Source organism: Eptatretus burgeri, chromosome 11, assembly GCF_056783735.1.
Source record: "Eptatretus burgeri isolate ZD-2024b chromosome 11, Ebu_testis_v1, whole genome shotgun sequence".
NCBI lineage: Eukaryota > Metazoa > Chordata > Myxini > Myxiniformes > Myxinidae > Eptatretus > Eptatretus burgeri.
In genome coordinates, this window is record NC_140971.1 from 37,191,213 (window position 1) to 37,211,092 (window position 19,880).

The window sequence follows — 19,880 nt, forward strand, 5'->3', positions numbered from 1 at the left end:
GGATCTGGGGGTGGTAATAGATATGGGATGGGAGATAAGCAGACAGCAGAGTGCCAGACAGCTATAGGTAAAGCAAACAGGGTTTTAGGTTGTAGTCGGAGGGGGATCATTTATAAATCAAAAGAGGTGGTGTAAACATTGTATAGGAATTCAGTGAGGCCACATTTTAATATTGTATGCAGTTTTGGTCACCACCACTCAGGAAGGACATAGATTCCAGAGAGAGGGTTCAGCGCAAGGTGACTAGATTGATTCCAGGCCGAGCTTGACTCAGCTATGAGGATTGGCTGAAGGAGACAGGGTTTTATAGATGAGAAAAGAGGCAATTACGAGGAGATATGATCAAGATGTTTCAGATAATGAAGGGTAGGGAAAAAATTAGTGTTGAATAATTATTCAGCACAATCGACAGTGATAGGACTAGGGGCCATAGCCTGATAATAAACAAGAGGAATGTCAAAATGGTTGTAAGGCAGGGGTCTTTTACTTAGAGAGTAGTTTTTGCATGGAATGGCTTCCCTGGAAAGGAAGTGGCAGCAGAAACAGTAGATAAGTTTAAATAGGAATTAGATAGTTACCTGGAAGTCTTGGAGATAGAGGGGTATAGGGATGTTTGGCAGGACTTTTAGCTAGCTTGAGCATTGATGGGTGATTGTATGCATTCCTTTTGTTCATCCTTGTGTGTGTATCATGTGGATCATGCATTGTGTGCAGGCCCTCGTGTTGAATCCCAAGGATGGCTGGGCAACCCATGCACTTGCACATGTTTACGAGATGCGTGCACAGATGAACGAAGGCCTGATGTTTATGGAGGACACCGAATCCAACTGGAAGGTCATGAGAGAACATTTGCTTCATCATCATGTGTTTGTTCCCTTTGCCATAAACTGGAGGACTGGAGGACATACTCGTTGAGTATTGTCAGGTCAGGCCAGATTAGATCTGTGATTTGCTGCAGGTACCATGTAAACCTGTACTAAACTGTTTCATGGTCGGGTTGTCGGCGACTCATCCATCTCCCCCACTCGGTTTTCTGGTGAGGAGGGTGTTTGGATATGGACACTCAGCAGGATTAAAAACAAAACCTGTCAAAGGGCAGAAAAGCTCCTTGTGAGCCAACGGCCATCCATATCTAGTGCCCAACTGTGTCTGCGGATGTCATCCTGCAGTTGGGTTACTTTTTCTTTGGAGGTTGGTGGCAGGATTTGACTTTGTGTCCAACAAGTGGTTGCTGAGAGAGACTCAAATGAGATTTGTTACCTACCTAGTCCGTGAGCATCTGCTGCAGCTGTATGGACATGTGGCTCGTTTTCCTGACGCTGATCCTGCTCACCAGATTCTCTCAGCAAGGAAGCTTGGTGAGTGGAGGAGGCCAATGGGCTGACCACGTGCCTCGTGGTTGCAGCAGGTTGATCAGCATCTCAAGGAGATGGGGATGGGCCAGGCATCTGCCTGGGGGATGGCCAGACAGAGGCCCCTGGAGTACCGGCAGAAAGTGGACGCAGCAAGGCGCTGCTCTGGCACATGATCCCACACCTGACCTGACCTGAATCGTTGGATGCTTTCACGTGTACTCCGTCTTTTTTACTGGGTTTGTGTCCTTGTCCAGGCCGCATGCTCTTATAGGTCTCATTCATATTTGTTCCTGTGTTTCCACCCCCATTCGCTTTACATGTCTGGTCATTCTCCTGATTGGTGCCTCACTGTCAGCATGTTGTCTTTTCACCCCTTTGTTGCGTTGCTCTTCCATGAGTCGATTTTGTAGGAAAGAAAGTGAACCAACCTACGTCCTGGAGGTTCATGTACTAGGTCAGAAGTTTTGAAGTGGACAAAATAATAAAATGTGCATGAGACTTTTATCTGTTTCTAGTTTATTGCATTGCCAGCAATTTGCTTTGCATTTCACTCACAAAATGGTCCCTTTTCTTCTTTTCATTTTTGTCATTTCACATAAAATAGGACTCCCCAGCCACATTCAGTAAGTAATACCGCATATGCACCTGAGTGGGATGAAATCCAGATTGTTCAGGCTTGTTGCAATATATGTGAGTAAATGATATCTCTTGATTGTTGTGCTTGCATACATAATATATAAATGGCCTTTAACACTTCATTTCACCACAAACTTGATCAAATCTTTTGATTATCGGTCTTTATCAAAGTTTCTTTGATAACTTTGCAGAATCCTCGCTCATGAGTTGCTAAAAATATTTATTTTCCATTTCCACAAGTTTGTTACCACTTGCCAAGCTTGCAGGTTCAAGGAATAAAAGCAAGAGGAATTTGGTCATTGCTCCACTGATTGATTACATTTTTTTCAGATGTAATTTGACCCCTTCCCTTATGTGTCCTTCCAGACCTGTGACATGCTTGCAGCTCATAATTACTGGCATTGGAGTCTCTATTTCATGGATGAGGTTTGTACATTTGCTCATTTGTTTATTTCAAATGTTTTCATTTACCATTCATTCTGAAGGGAGTTATTCCAAAAATCGAGAACAGCATGCTTATAGTTTGCTTAATTATCTTAATTCATTTGGAATTACAATAGAGTCTCGTTATAACAAACAGCTGTGTTCCGTGGACTGGTCATTGCATCAAGAAACCAGAGAGTTGGTGTCAAAGCCACCCAACGCTCGCTTGTTTATACATTTATCGTTTTTAAAAGACTAGTCTAATAATATTTTTTTATAAAGCATTGCAGTGAAGTCTGATCCAAATAATTTTAAAGCAATATATGTATTTGTATATTGTAATCAGTAAAAATAGTGTGGTAGATAAAAACATTAGAAAGGAAATAACTTGCACCAAAAACTTTAACATTTTCATGCTGATGCTGACACTGACGCTCACGCTCACGCTCACGCCAGGGGTATCGCTATAGCTCTCTGTTCTTCGAACAGGCGAGCTAAAAATTAAAGTACTGCCCACCCTTCCACCTCCATAAAAGGAGCACCACGATGTTTCAAGCACAGGGCTGGCAGGATGGCCTACAGGTATGTGCATTCATCACTAAGCTGTCTGGCTTGGATTTAAATCCTGACCCAGCTACAAACAGTCGCCCTGGTATTTCACAGGCAGGGTGATTAATCAATGTGTGTGCCGTCCATCATTAAAATGGACGTTAAACTGGGCATCCCGTCTGTTGGCATTAGTTGGCGGGCATTTAAGATTCCACGGCCTCCTTCGTGAAAAATAGGCAAGCTATTGCTGGCACCTTGAACAAATCCCCAATTCCTGTCCTCCTGACTACTTTGTCGAACATTAGGCCTGGCCAACAGGTTCATGAAAGATTTGGGCCAAGCTTCCCCCAGACAACTGCACAAGAACTTTGGAGTAATTGTGGTCGTTAAAGAAGAACAACAAGAGGAAGAAGATTATGTTTAAGGCACATGAATGTGGCATACCACAGTGTCGTTGTCCCCCAAAATAAAAATAAAAAAATTCTACATTTCACCTTATACAGTTCAATGTGCAGGGCCAGTTTGGGTATAACAGTACTTGATTCACTGTTCATAATAGTTATTTTAATTTATTAGCAAATTTAAAATTTCAATGTATTTTGATGATGATGATGATGTGTGTGTGTGTGTGTGTGTGTGTGTGTGTGTGTGTGTGTGTGTGTGTGTGTGTGTGTGTGTGTGTGTGTGTGTGTGTGTGTGTGTGTGTGTGTGTGTGTGTGTGTGTGTGTGTGTGTGTGTGTGTGTGTGTGTGTGTGTGTGTGTGTGTGTGTGTGTGTGTGTCCTCCATAACTCCAACACCATGAAACCTCGCAGCCTGATATTTTGCGTGTATACTAAGGGAACTCCAAGGAAGTGCAAGAGTGAAAATTGGGTGTTTTGGTTAATTAAAATACCCCTTTTGAAGATAATTAATGGCCTTATTTAATTATATTCTTTATCAGGCGTGTCCTCCGCCACCTCACAAGCCGCCATGTTTTTTTTTAGCCTGCTCAATCATGCCTTGACATGGAACAGGCCACAACTATTTATTAATGATAAAGTTGTTATTTTCACTTTCCTCACTCGTATTATTGAATGCCTGTTCATCATAGCTACGAATCGCTGGGTACATCGCAATGCTTATAAATGCCCGGAGACGTCAGCATTCATCGTTTAATATCAGTTCCGCCCATGCCAACCTGGAGAATCTCTTAAACTAAGCCAAATTACACAATTTAAGCTCCAGAATTGAACTTAACACCAGTTGCAATTCCTAAAAAAAAGTGTTAATTTTCCCAATTCAGACATATTTGACATTCGGCGTCCTTGTTGTACCCATAATAGCAACTTCTTCACCCACTCAGACACATTTGACACTCTCTGGGAGATGTGTATTTCATCCATTGAAAATGTGCAATTTTATTTTAACAAGATGACCTTTTGTTTTAACTTTTTGTGCGATCTCCTTTTATAATCTACCCATCACTTTGACATCGACACATGTATAAAAACAATAAGGTCCATCCGACCAGGTGTTTGCCATGAACTAGCTGTGAAGGCACAGAGTTCTGTGTTCATTGTGTTCATAACATTGACATTTTGTGTTCTGTGTCCTGATTTATTTTTCAATTTAATTTTGCGAATTCCCCACTTGAATTACTCTTTCAAAGAACTCTGTTCAAAGGTAAATCTTTGTGTTTGTCATTTTTATGTACTTTATGCATGTGTACATTTGCATGTATGTGTATCTACATTAGCTGTATTACCATAATGGTACTTGGCACGGGTGTGTGTGCTGTTGGTTGTTATCTCCATATGCTGGTTTCAGAAGGTGGATCGGAGTTCTGCCAGGTCTCGAAGTCGCCACCTTTGTTTCAATAAGGGCGGTGACGAATCATGGCCCAAGGGGTGAAGTTTTGTTCTCAAAGTTTTGTTCTGAGGACTATTTTGAGGATTGTAATTGATCGTCAGACAGCTTCCAACTGTTATTTGTTTGTCATAATATTCCTCGGAATGTCTTTTTTAGATCTGTAAGACTCTTCTTCATCATTCCCGTTGCTACAATGATCACTTGTTCAATTTTGGATCATTTCACTCATTTTTTTAGATCTTGGTATTTGGTCATTTTCTTGATTTCTGCATTGTTAGTCCAAAATCACTGGTTATTTAGCAGTTAATAGCAACGGAGCTATTTATTTAGCAACACCTCAGTGAGCAATGCCTTGTTGTCTTTTTTTTGCCGAAGTATGATATCTGGTCACAATGCTTTGTTTTCAGGGTTCACACTCGATGGAATCATGAGGTTGTACGTGAGCGGTTCTTCCATGTTTTCAGTGATTGCTTTTGGTTCATGTTTGCATGAATTTTCTGTAACTGGAATATCAAAGTGTTTGCAGATGTGTCAGCAGATTACTTTACAAACTTTGTTTTGTCATTGTGTGTCCAGCTGTTCTGATATGAGGGTTTTTTGTGTTTGGTCATTCAGCATAACATATTATTCTCTTTGCTAATCCAACCTCCACCTCTCACCTTGCTGTCCTTTTTTTTTCTATCACCCCCCCCTTACTCTCTCTGTCCCCTCCTCACTCCCCCCTCCTCTCCCAAAATAAAATGTAGCACTCATCTCCCACACCTATGTCTGTCTGTCTGTCTGTCTCTCTCTCTTTCTCTATCTCTATCTCTATCTCTATCTCTATCTCTATCTCTATCTCTATCTCTATCTCTATCTCTATCTCTATCTCTATCTCTATCTCTCTCTCTCTCTCTCTCTCTCTCTCTCTCTCTCTCTGTCTCTGTCTCTCTCTCTCTCTCTCTCACCCCACCTTAAAACCCCACCCTCCTGCAGTGTATAGCAACGTTTGGTGAGGCGTCACTCTCCCCACCTCCTCCCCCTTCCTCGCTCTTCCCGCCTTCCTAGCTCCCCCCTCTTCACCCACTCCTAGCTTCCCCTACCTTCCCTCTGTCCTCTCTGCCTCCTCTCTCTCCCATCCCTCCCTCCTCTCTCTCCCTCCCACTTTCTCTACCCCCCTCAATACCCCATATGAGCAAAGTGACAGGTTGTATTTGGTAGCCAATAATATGAGTGAGGCAAGTGAAAAAAAAAAACTTTGTCGTGAAGAAATCGTAGAAATCAACAAAGGCTGCAAGCAGGCCAAAAACATGGCAGCTTCAGACCCCAAGCAAGGTATCCCAGGATATGCCTTAAGACCCCATAGAGCGAGGTGGCAAAGGATGTCTGAAAAATGATATTATTAAATAAGGTGGTTAATTATCTTCAAAAGGAGTGTTTTAATTGACGCAAACACCCATCAATTTTCACTCAGCACTTCTGTGGAGTTCCCTTCTTATGCATGCAAAGTTTCAGACTGCAAGGTTTCATGGTTTTGGAGTTATGGAGGAGGCAAACACACACACACATACACTTATTAGTGTGTATATATGTATACGTACATGTTGGAAGATTTGCAACTCAAAAGAGAGAAGTAGCAGACTGAGCAATAAAATAATTCAAATTTAAATTCTTTATTTCAAGCCTGACGTTTCAAGAACAAACTAGTTCTCTTCCTCTTTGTCCAATTGAGAGTGGTGTGGTGGTGCCTCAAATCAACGTACTAACTTTGTATTTGATGGCACCAGATACCATCAACATTAAGGAACCCCGATGGGCTCACCCATCTCGACGCGCATCTCCGAGCTGGTGCTGCAACGCTTTGAAGAACTTGCACGACACGGTGAACCTTCTCCAAGGTTGTGGTTGTGGTGCATTGATGACACATTCATAATCATAAAGTAGTTAGATGTTTACTGTTTCCTTTTAAAGATCAATTCAACATGCAATTCACGTGTGAGGAAGAACAAGCTGGATCTCTTCCGTTCCTGGATGTACATCTATCCAGGGACAGAGACAGCAAGTTACACTCACAGGTGGATCATAAACCCACCCACACAGACAAAGTTTTGGACGACCGAAGTGGCCATCCCACCTGTCGCAAGAGAAGTTGTGTTCCCAGCTTAGTTGACCGTACAAAAACACACTGCGGTGACCGTGAACAATGCCGGATGGAGATGCTGCTCGTCACTCAACGACTGCAAGAAAACCACCACCCGAATTCATTCATCAAATCCTCTCGTTGGAAACCCAACTACAACACTGCAACCACACCAACACACATGGTCGCACTTCCTTACATACAACACACTTCTGAAACCACAAGCCGCATACTACGTGAGTACAATGTTGACATCACCCACAAACCACAATCATCCTGACGAGCACAGCTGTCAAAGCTGAAGGACGACGTGAACTAATATGACAGAAAGGACGTCATCTATAACATTCCATGTGTCGATTGTGAAGCCAAATACGTTGGCCAAACGTCCAAATGCTTATCCACATGGCTAACCGAACACCAATGTACCGTAAGGCGACAAGACCAAGCTGTTAGCCGACCTCCAAACACACACACACATTCATGGAATCAGACAACTACCCTTGGCAGAGGATCATCAAGGGTGAACCGTGAGATGACCAAGGCCTGGTACTCTTGTGAAAACTCCATTCACTGATACATCAACTTACATCCCACATACAAAGCACTAGCCCATTGATTATGACATCATTGATTATGACACTACGCCATTGATTATGAATGACAAACAGCAGTCATTCAATTGCAGGAAAACCTTGTGATTGATGAAGACTTAGACCAATCCATGATGCGAACTGTCCTCAACGGATCTTAGCGGTGTCACCACCACGCCACTCTCAATTAGACAAAGAGGAAGAGAACTAGTTTGTTCTTGAAACGTCAGGCTTTTCATGAAGAATTTAAATTTGAATTATTTTATTGCTCAGAGTGCTATTTCTTTCTTTTTCTGATATATATATATATATATATATATATATATATATATATATATATATATATATATTTGTGTGTGTGTGTGTGTGTGTGTGTGTGTGTGTGTGTGTGTGTGTGTGTGTGTGTGTGTGTGTGTGTGTGTGTGTGTGTGTGTGTGTGTGTGTGTGTGTGTGTGTGTATATGGATATATCTTCCGTTTGATCATGTTTGTACCACATCCTGATGCTGTGTGGACTGTGCTCCCCCGTTGATCGACCTCTGGTGGCTTGTGCATGTCGCTCCATTTGAGCTTGGGGAGGTACTGCTGAAATCTATCTACTCGAGTTCTTCTCGACATCTTTGTTATTTGTTTCTTTCATACTTCTTTCTCATCTTTTTTTCACAATTCTCTTTATTCATTCTAATTCTTGCTTTTTCTTCTTTCATCTCTTTTACTCTCTATTTTAGCTCTTTCATCTATTTTACTCTCTATTTATCTCTTTCGTTATCTATCTCTCTCAATAGAAGTGAATTATTGCAGATATTTTTCTGTAAGGTTCACTTGGCTGCGCCTGGATTGGTTTTGAAGGTAGTGGAGGAGCGGCTGAAACCCGAATCCTATCCAGGTTCCTCCTGATGACTTCATCTTCGCTCTTTACTTCTTTGGGTTCTTTCGTGGTCTTCCATTTGAAAAAAAAAAAGAAGTATATATATATATATATATATAATAGTATAGTATCGACAATAAGAAAATTAAATGTTCAACAGTTTTTGAAATATCATTTACACAAGCTAAGTTTCCAAGATGACTGCCATGGAAACATAATTCAGCCAATCGCAGGAGTGATCAAATCAGGTTGTGATAATAGTAATGGTAAGGGGGACGCTGCATCAGCGGCATAACCGCATCCCAACCAATGATGCAACCAGCAGCCACAGGATGCACTCGATAGAGAGAATGGGAACAAAAACGAATGAGGGAAACATTGCCATAATGCATGGACCAATCTTCCAATGGAATTTCTCCAGAAATTGCAGGAAATCATTCCAAAGTGGATATTTTCTGTTTTACATGAAGAAGGTCATACATATGCCAAGTTTCAGGATATTTTCAGTGGATATTTTCTGTTTTACATGAAGAAGGTCATATATATGCCAAGTTTCAGGAAGTTTCAATGAAAACTGCAGGCTGTGAAACAAACTAGTTTCGTAGATAATGGTATAGGTGATTTCCATTAGTGGCGATATTATGACGTTAACTTTTTTTCTATGAAGAATTTCCAAAATCGGAAATGGTTACTGCCTGCGCGTGGGCTTTCTGCATATACATGGCAAGTTTCACGAAGATCCGATGAAAACTCTGGGTTGTGAAACAAAAAATGTCAAAAAATAGGAATGACGTCATAAAAATTGATATGACGTCATAGTGATGTATCATATGTGCGTAATTCACATCTGCTACTACCCTGTTCGATTCCCGCAAACAGAATTCAAAAAGCTTGCCTAGTTTCGGAGATAATTTTGTTGGCGATTTCCATTAGCGGAGATATTTTGACGTCATAACTTTTTTTTTCTAGAAGGAATTTTCAAAATCGGAGATCGTTACTGTCTGCGTAGGGTATTTTTACATATATACGCCAAGCTTCAGGAAGTTTCGATGAAAACTGTAGGCTGTGAAACAAAAAAGTCCACAAGAACAAGAACGTGAGTAAGACTTGGAGAACCTCCACGAGGATCTAATAAAATGTTCATTTTCCAGGTGGCTTTTGCACAGTACTATATATCTCACCCAATTTGATCCATGCATGTGATCTCCAAAGTACTTGCAGTTCATTTCACAATATTCTGTCGCTAAAAACTATTGACAGTTTTAACTTTGTTATAAAAGGTGCAATATTATAACTGTAACTGTAAAATCACAAATTGACATCATGCTTGGGATATAAATTATTTTAAATTGATGTAATTAAGTTTCCTGCAAACAGTAATAAATGTTTGAGCAGTATAATGAGAATCTTGAGAGTAAACTGTTATTTCATTATTATATTATGCAAAACTAAGTACTTTTCAGTCATGGTCCAGGGAATGAATTTGAAGCCCAAAGAGTAAACAATCAGAGGACTGCAATTCATTTATACAGAATTTAATTCCAGTGTGTGTGCCCTAAAATGAAGTGACAACTTCATTATAAGTGACGTAGACAGAGGAACTGTGAAGATTTAGAAGATTTCTTATGTTTTTAACTTTTATTTTACAGGGAGATTACGACAAAGTCTTGAACATCTACGACAAAGAGGTAAATCCTCCTCATTTTGACGCGCGGTAAAGATTGGCACGGTAAAGATACGAATCTTATGAATTGGAGTAACATTGCTGATTTCACATGATGAAGGCATTCAGCACTTTGTGAATGACCTGCAAGAGCAGGGAAGCAGGAGTAACCTGAGCAGATGAACAAATGTTTGTTTAGACAAAGTCGAAGCTCATTGGAGAGCAAAAGAGCATGAGATGGTTTTGACTGACACAGAGGGTAGAAGTGAACAATTTGTCTGTTGCTGGATGTATAAATACTACTAGAAAGAAAAGATGGGAATAAAAAGGAATGTAGGAATAAAATAAAACAATGCAAATGGGAGATGTCTTGAGATGCGGTGAGCTGCAACATCAAAGCAGTGGAGGGAGGAACATATGACGAAACGGACAGGATGCAGGTGAGTAAGCCTGGGTTTTGAAAAGTTGACAGAGGAGGTTACTGGTAGAGCTGATTAGCATGTTCACCCTTGTAGCCTGACATCCTCAAACATCCAAACTGACAGATCTCTAAATCCAGGTTGCTGCTAACACCCAGAACATCATCTGTTTAACAGAATCCTTTCTCCTCCAGGAATAAGAGGAGCAGATGGTCAAAAGAGTAGGGTGAGATAAACTGGAGAAGAGGTAAGCCCTGTGCGACAGCCTTTGATGAATGATGCCGAATATTTTCAGAGCTTTAGCCTCCACAGCTTCAAGGAGTGAGAGAGATGCAAGAAGACTGACCCACAAGAGAGAACAATTTTTTTTTGTATACACTGTCGAGGCTCGTATGATAGCTAACACATAGAATGTACAACAAGGGGAGCAGGAGACTAGGGGGGGGGGAGGAAAATAACAGTGTCAAACGGAGACATGATCTATAGAAGGGAGAAGGATGGGGTGGGGTACACAGGGTAAACAAGATGGACACGACAGGGACTTTCAGAAAGGAAAGCAGGGAACTTGAAGGAGGTGGGTTTGGAGTGGATTAGCGGGGGTAGAAAAGACCATGGTTTTTGATGTTGGAAGAGAAGAGATGGTGGTGAACAGCTGTTTTGAAGACCTGGAGGGAAGAGTGGAATAGAAGAGAGTCTGGGAGTTTGTTCCAAAGGTGGGGAAAAAGAGAAATGAAAGAGTGAAGGTGAGCACTGATTGTTGATATTGCTAGTTTTACCAGAAGCGGGTTGCTGGCAGACCTTAAGCACCCAGCAGAAATATGGTGGGGACACATCACTGACAGAGCAGGGGGGCGAGACCGGAGAGGAGACAGTAGAAAACAGAAAGACCACCGGACCTGCCTGCTGTGAGAGAGTGAGACACCTGAAGACTCAGCCACATCGCGGGTGATATTAATGATCCTAAATGCCTTGGTTTCCACAGTGTGAAGCCGAGAAAGGTGAGAAGCGGGAGCACCAGCCCAGAGGGGAGAGCAGTAGTCCATCAGGCTGCAGACAAAAGCTTTGAATGTGGTCAGGAGGTCAGGTGTGCCATGGAAAGGACTTTGCACGATGGAGGATGCCCAGTCGGCAACTGGCTTTGGAGGCCAGGTTGGAAATGTGGCTTTCCCAGGAAAGATCATGGCAGATAGTGAGATCCAGAAGCTTGAATGAAAGGACTTCTTCAAGAGGACAGTTGAGAAAGTAGATTGGGGCGAAGGGTTCGGTGAGAGGGGGGGCAGTCCTTTCGGTGATACATTGTGAGTGTGTGAGATTTGTCAGGATTGAAAGACATGTTCCACGTGTTGGACCAGTTTGTGATTTTATCCAGATCTGCAGTGAGCGAAGAAGCTGCTGCTTGCCAATCTGAGGGATGACAGATGGTACAGCAGACGGTGGAGTCATTAGCAAAGAGATAAAGAGGATTTTCCAGAGAGTCAGAGAGATCAGTGATGAAAACCAGAAAAAACCAGGGCCAAGAACACTGTCTTGACAAACTCCAGCCTGTTCTGGAAGAGGGGATGAAAGAACTCCATTAAGGGCCACACGTTGACTGTGATAGGACAGGAAGTCTGCGAGCCATGAGTGGAGATATTCTTGGATACCATAGGAAGAGAGTTTTGTGAGCAGAGCAGGGTACCAGACTATATCGAAGGCATGCGATATTTCAAGGGAGATGGCTCTGATTCACCATCTCTTGTTGGGAGACTAGAAGCAGCATATCCAGGGTAGAGTGACCTGGTCTGAATCCAAATTGATGATCAGAAATCAAGCCATTGGAGAGGAGGAAGGATTCAATGTCTGAAGCGATTATGGATTCCATAACCTTGCTGATGATTGGGAGAAGGCTGATCGGTCTGTAGTTGCAGGAATCTGTTTTTGCACCATTTTTATGCAGAGCGATAATGTTTGCTGATTTCCAAGCAGATGGCAGATGACCTTGAGCAAATGGGAGGGTGAATAGAACAGAGAGAGGGTGCGCAAGAGCAGCAGAGCAGGTTTTTAGGACACATGGTCTGATGCCGTCTGGATCGGTTGCAGAATCTCTCTGCCTTGTCAGGAGAAAAGGACATAGAGTTCAAGAACAGCTGGGTACCACTGGGTAAGGTGGGTACAAAAAAAGATGGGTTTGAGATACAAGATTTAGAAGCCAACACGGAGTTTAGGCTTTCAGCCTTTTCACGTGCAATGTCAGCAGTGCAGCCATTTGAGGTAAGGGAGTGGATGGATGGGGAACATACACCAGAAACAGACTTAACTAGACGCCACCATGATTTGGAGGAGGGACACAGGTTTGAGAGTTTAGACTTCAGAAAAACAACAAAGATGTTGTTTTCTGGCTCTCCTGAGGGGAGACACACTTGTTCTGAGCTTTGTGGAAGGAACTGGAATTGCCTTCCGTTGGATTAGCCTTCCATGAAGCGAAGGCAAGTTGTTTCAGGACAACTGCCTCGCCACATGCTTCAGTGTAACGTAGGTGGGAGGAAAGGTAGGACAACTGAAGATGAGATGGGATAGATCTGTGCATGACAGAGAGCAAATTTGTTTCAAAGAATTCCCAGGACGAGTTGATGCCGGAGGAAGGAGAGATGGGAGACCAGTCTAGAAGCTTGATGGCTGCTTGAAGTTCCTGCCAGTCGGATTGAGTGAAATGCGATACTCGACGGTGCTGATGTGGTTCTCTAATAACAGCCAGAGAGATGTCTACTTTGACGAGCATGTGGTCAGATGAACTGCTTGAAGCAGAGGAAGAACAGGAGATATTTTCAGGGAAATTGGTCAAAATCAGATCCAGAAGCGATGGCGTACCGTTGGTTGAAATCCGGGTCGGGAAGTTGACAGATTGAGTCAGTCCCAATCAGTCACAGAAGTCTTTTGCTGAAGTGCCACGGCAGGAGAGAGAGGTATCCACACCCAGCCAACTGGCATGATGAAAATTGAAGTCACCACAATTGAGGAAGAGAGAGTTGGCTTGAGAGGATAGAAGTTGGTCCATGTTTTCAGAAAGTGAGATGTAAATTGAGTCATCACTGTTTGGTGGACGGGACAGCACACATATAAACATGAGGTGAGAGTGGAGGGGAAGCCATGGCCAGAGGTATTCCTGGGGGTGTGGGGGAGAGACGGCAGTCAATGGTGAGTGAGGAATAGAGTCTTTTATGAAGAGAGCAACTCCGCTGCCACGACAAGGCTCAGGTCTGTCATATCAGAGGAGGTAGTAACCAGGGAGAGATATGTGGGAGTCAGAGATGTCTTGAAGGAAGAACGTTTCTGTGAGGCAGATTATGTCTGGTTTGTCAGTGGCAACCTATATGGAAAAATCTGTCAGGTTTGAGCGAAGGTCCCAGATATTTGATGTCTACACTGTTAAGGAAGAGGGAGGGGAGGGGAAGGTGTTTTTTAGGATGAGGGAGGAGAGAGAGGGGGGGAGGTAAGGAGATTTGTTGATAGAGTGTGGTGGATTTCACAAGAGCTAGGGGAGAGGGCCGGATGAGGAGCAGAAAAGTCTCGGTGGTGATGGGTTGAGGTGCAGTGGGGAGTAATAAGAGAGGGGGCAGAGGGCAGTTGAAGGTTGGACGGGTGGAGTGATGAGATGGAAGAGAGAGGGTGGTGGAAGAAGGCAGTTTTATGGATGTGAGGGGGGGATACTTTGGGAAGGGGGAGTGAGGGGAAGCTTGGAAGGAGAAGAGTGAGAGAGGAGAGTTTAGGGCGGAGTTTTTGAGAAAGGTGAGAGGGAAGCTTGGAGGGGGGAAACTGTGATGGTTGCTTTGAGAGGGGGGACGATGAGAGCAGGCATGGCCAAGGTGCATGAGGGCGATAGGAGAGTGTGAGGAGAGGGTAAGGATGAGACTTGGTAGAGGTATGGTGAAGAAGGGAGCGGGCAGGGGGAGGTACAAGATTTGAGGGGTTGGGAAGAGGGGGAGGTGCGCTGAGAGGAAGGAAAGAGCATGTTTGTGATGACAAGGAGTGTACGGATTGAGAGAGTGAGATATCTGTTGGGTTAGAATCGAGCCTTCAGTTGTTAGAACACCACACACTTTGGGACAACACTGGAGGAGCTGATACTGAAGCAGAAGACGGTGAAGAGGTGTCAAGAGTGGAGGTAGGATGAGGGGCAAGATGGGAGGGGTAAGGAGAGGGGATAACAGTTTAGGGGGTCGGAGGAGGTAGATTTAAGTTGCTGGGGTGAATTGGCACTGAAGTCGGAAAAAAAAAAGGATGATTAGTGGAACATGAACATGCATTGCAAACTGGGAGTTTTTTTATTTTTAAGTAAGAGATCCGATTAAAGACATTACGTGCGGGATGCAATAATGGAGAATTCGGAGAATAGAGAAAAGAAACGTTGTAACAGTGGAACATTTTAGACATGGGATGAAGGAAAGATCGATTTGAAAACAGCCTTTTGAGGAAGAAAAAGAATAGTGAATTTTGATACAATACCGAGAACCGCACGTGTGAAAGAGGAAGTTGTAAGATTTTAAGAGACCACTTTCTAATTTTTTTGATAAACATCGCATGAGATTAGGAAAAGCAAAGTTCGAAGAAAAATCGTGTCGGTGTTTCGTGAATTTGGATCAGCAAACGCAGAAGGAAGCTGGTAGTTCGACGAAAGTTACAGGAAGAAGGATGCTGGATTACATCATAAATTTCTTTTGTTTTCAGATTGAACCTCGTTTTACACATTCTGGAGCCATGTTGGACATCGTTGATGCTTGCTCCTTGCTGTATCGATTGGAAATTTCAGGTGACATTTCTGATTCATGCTTCGTTGCCTATTAAATATCACTGACTCAATATATGATTTCATGTTAAAACGCTTTTTTTAAGCTTACAGACTTCTGCACAATAGTGTGGATTTATCCTTTGTAATTTGAGAAACTGCTCCGATGAACCTTGCTCAAAGACATCCATCTATACTCTTTTTCTACCACTGTAAAATAGTTTATTCCATTAAAAAAAGTTTTTTTTGACGAATCATCTTTGTTTTCACTCAGCATGAGTATTCCAACATGCCAATTCATTTGTGCCACCTTTTCCAGCATTCCTGCTATTTCTGCTGTGGAATCATTTTATCCACATCTTTACTCTCCTCTTTAATTTTAACCTTTATTTTGCTCTTCAATATTTTGCTTGGAATTATTATCAGGACATCAGTGGTACAGGAAGTTGTATGTGCACAGCACTTACCACTGTCATCAGTTTGTCTTTAAGTGCTTGTTCAACTGTTTTATTATCAAAGCAAGCGCTACAGCACAATAGCCTGCAAAAATATTAATGCCTACCAATAATGCCACATTTAGATGAATTACGAATTGTGTGGAAACAATTTTTCAAAATGAACTTTTTTTATTTATAACTGAAGAGATCAAACTAAACATTGTTATAGTTTAAGGAGCTTAAATGTCAGGAATACCTGCAAAAAACATGTACAAGTCAAAATTCACTGGTTGCAAAGTATTCAGCCCCTTACATTGTGCAGGTCATGCTTCCTTGGTGGAAGCACCTTTTGCAGCAATGACTGCCACGAGTCTTTGTGAGGTAGGTCTCTACCAGCTTTGCACGGTGAGATGGTGAAATCTTTGTCCATTCTTCACGTGAAAACTGCTCTCGTTCTGCCAAGTTTGATGGGGATCGTTGATGAACTGCAATCTTCAAGTCTCGCCATTAATGTTCAATCAGGTTCAAGTCAGGACTTTGGACTGGGCCACTCAATAACATTTACTTTCTTCTTATTCAGCCACTCCATTTTCACTTTAGCTTTGTGCTTCGGATCATTGTCCTGCTGAAATTAGATATTCTACCCAGTGTCAGATTCATGGCTGACTCAAGCAGGTTTTCATAAAGGATTATCCTGAACTTTGATCTATCCATTGTCACTTCTTTCCTGACAAGCTTGCCAGCCTCTGCTGATGAAAAGCAGCCCCATAATATGATGCTGCCATGACCATACTTGGCAGTAGGGATGATCTTGACTGGGTAATGTAGTGTTAGGCTTGCACCAGATTTAACTTTAAATTTTGACCAAAAAGTTCAATTTTTGCCTCGTCTGACCACAAAGCTTTCTCCACGTGCCTGCAGTATCATTAAGATGCTTTTTTTGTAAACACCATATGAGCTTTTACGTGCATCTTTTTTTCAGTAATGGCTTCTTTCTTGCCATCTGTCCATAGAGCCAGCTTTGTGAAGGGAACAGGATATTGTTGATTGAAGAACACTGACCTCCATCTCAGACACAGAGCCTTGCAGATCTTTCAAAGTCATTATTGGATTAACAGTGACATCACAAACCAGTTTTCTGCTTGCCCGGCTGTTGAGTTTGGATGGACGACCTGATCTGGGTAGAGTCTGGATAGTATGATACATCTTCCACATCTTAAAGATGGATTTTACCGTACTCAAAGGGATAATGAGTGACTTTGAAATATTTGTTTAACCCTCTCCTGAACGGTGCTTCTCCACCACTTTGTCTGACTTCTTTGGAAAGCTCCTTAATCTTTATGTTTGCTGTGTTGGTTGACCAAGTGTTTTCCCTTAAAACTCAGATTAGTGGGGGAGATTAATTTTAAGTGAAACCACTGATGACATGCAAGTGATACCTATTACACTTATTTTGTTACCTTTCAAACAAATAATTAACTCCTGAAGTGATTTAGGGTTAATTTGGAAAAGAGTTTGAACACTTATGCAACTGAGAATCATCTGATTATCTCTGTTGATCAAACTTATTCACACTTTATCTGCATTTTTGAGCTTTATCACTTTGGAGTAGTTTGTGAAATCTCATTATATTAAGTTTGATTTGAAAACATCATGAAATAAGCTCATTTGGTGTCAAAATATGAAAACTTTGGAGGGGGGTGAATACGTTTGCTGGCCACTGTGGACGAGTAAACTTTTTTGCAATACAATTTTTTAAAGAATCTTCTGTCTTATTTTGTACAATGAACAATATTTTCGTACATTCCTTGATTTTATTTTTATGGACATCTTTTCATTTCAGTTCAACCTTTGTAATCATTATATAAGTATACTCTGCTGTCGAGGAATTGGGAAGGTGAACGAGGCTATCTATTAATTACTTAAGCAAAACGAGAAAGAATAATTTGACGTGAATGCATCAATGGATATGCCTCTGCCCATGAAGAAGGTCAAATTAAAAAGTTAACGGTCCCTTGAGAGAGAGAAAAGACAGATAAGTAGAATATAGACAACAAGAGATGTTTCCAACTCAAGTTATGGTCTGAAAAAGGATTTTCAAAAGGCACATGATCTTTGGTCTTTTACCTGTTCAATCTAAAATTGAATCCGATCATTTTTTTTTACGTGCAGTCCATACATGTGTCAAGTATGGTTGAAATCTCTTGAGTTGTTCATAAGTGATTGCATTGACACAGATTTTTAATTCAAAGGAACTTGACTTTCGGCCTTTGACCTTTTGAACCCCAAATTTAATCAGTCCATCTTTGTCTTACAGTCCATAGTTATGCCAGGTTTGGTCAAAATCCCTTCAATGATTCACAAGTTATCGTGGTAACAAAGTTTGGAGGTATGGTGTATAGCGGAGGAGGTGGTGATCAGATTCAGGAAAGTATATACATATTGATACCTGCATAAATTTGGCAAAATATAGGCAGATTCAATTTACGCTGACCAAATGAAAGGTGCTGAGGATGGGTAAGAATAATGAAAATATGGATTACATGATGCAAGGGGCAATTAGAGCGTGTCACACAGGACAAGGATCTGAGGGTGGTAATAGATATGGGAGTTAAGCAGGCAGCACAATGCCGGGCAGCTATAGGTAAAGCAAAGAGGGTTTTAGTTTGTATTCGAAGGGGAATCAATTATAAATCAAAAGAGGTGGTGTTAACACTGCATCGGAATTCAGTTAGGCCCCACCTTGTAGAGCCCCACCCCACATGATAGTTACCATACCCAAGGAGTTGCTGTAGCTGTGCCCAATAAGCTGACTCCAATGATAATTCAGGTAACACCAGTCAACGAGCGTATTATGAGACGAAGGATTCGTCACTCATTGGGTGCCATTTCCCTGGTCTCTGATTATGCTCTGACTGAGGCGAGTGATCTCACCGTGAAGGATGCATTCTACACCACGCTCGAGTCAGTGGTTGATCAGTGCCCCAAGTGAGATACTCTTCCAGTCTGGCGTGATTTCAATGCATCGATTGGAACTGATAGGGATGGTTATGAGACATGTGTTGGTCCCCATGGGTCAGGAACTATGAACCAGAATAGCACTAAGTTCCTTGACTTTGCAAGAAGTCATGGAATTAGGGTGGCTGGTTCATGGTTTCAGCACCCACAAGCTCATCGCTGGACTTTGTATTCCAACGCTGGTGGTGTGGCAAAGGAGATTGACCGTGTCCTCGTTGATGGTCGCTGGAGGATGATCCACAACTGCAGGGTCTACCGGAGTGCTCAGTTCCTCAATACTGACCACAGGCTTGTTGTAGCAACTCTGAGGTTGCAATTTAAATCCAGGAGAATGATACCATCCCAGCCTCGGATGGATGTTGGCAAGCTCAAGGATGAGGGGGTAGCTGAGGAGTTTGCGAACAGGCTGAGTGGAGATTTGGGGTGGGGGGGATCTGGGTGCTTTGGGGGATCCTGAAGCATTGTGGAGTTCCTTCAAGACCACCCTCCTTGATGTTGCCGGTGGATGTCTTGAAATTCACCTGAGGGCGAAGAAGAATTTTGTCTCTCAAGCGACACTGGATACCATTGACCAGAGTCGCAGGGCAAGGCTGAAAGGCAGAGCTGAGCTGTTCAGGGAACTGAACACCTGTGGACAGGTGATTCTCGTCCCGCTTACAGGGGAATTCACGCATTGCGTTCCCCCAAGCCCATCCCTCGATGTACCGCAGTTAGAGCAGAGCGTGGTGGGCTCTTGACAAAGGAGTCCGAAGTGAAGGACCGCTGGGCCGGGTGGATGCCAGTGGTGTTACTTTCTCTGTTGCTGACACTCCAATCAACTGTGGTCCACCTTCTTTTGTGGAAACACATGCTGCGGTGAACCGGTTGAAATGGGGGTAAAGCTCCAGGGATCTGTGGCATCCATGCTGAACTTCTCAAGGCTGGTGGAAATGCTGTACTTGTGCCATTACATGCAGTTCTGTGCTTTGCCTGGAACACAGGCATCATCCCAACTTACTTGAAGAGGGGCCTTGTTGTCCCTCTCTGAAAAGGGAAGGGTGATCACCAAGACTGCAACTGCCGAGGGGTGATGCTGCTCTCAGTGCTGGGCAAGGTCTTTGCTCGGATAATTCTTGATGGGGTTCACCACCATCTGCTTGAGCACCAGCGACCAGAGCAGTCAGGCTTTACACCAAAGAAGTCAACAATTG

General features: G+C 42.6%; 1 protein-coding gene across 3 annotated transcripts in view; it reads left to right on the forward strand.

The window, feature by feature from the left end:
- TTC38 (tetratricopeptide repeat domain 38) overlaps positions 1-19,880 on the forward strand; it is a 57,472-nt gene that overhangs the window by 27,658 nt on the left and 9,934 nt on the right. For all 3 annotated transcript variants that reach the window (XM_085846027.1, XM_085846025.1, XM_085846026.1), the window contains exons 7-10: positions 715-834; positions 2,358-2,417; positions 10,041-10,079; positions 15,178-15,259. In XM_085846027.1, coding sequence (XP_085702153.1) covers positions 715-834; positions 2,358-2,417; positions 10,041-10,079; positions 15,178-15,259 — 301 coding nt within the window. The remainder of the gene's footprint in view (positions 1-714; positions 835-2,357; positions 2,418-10,040; positions 10,080-15,177; positions 15,260-19,880) is intronic.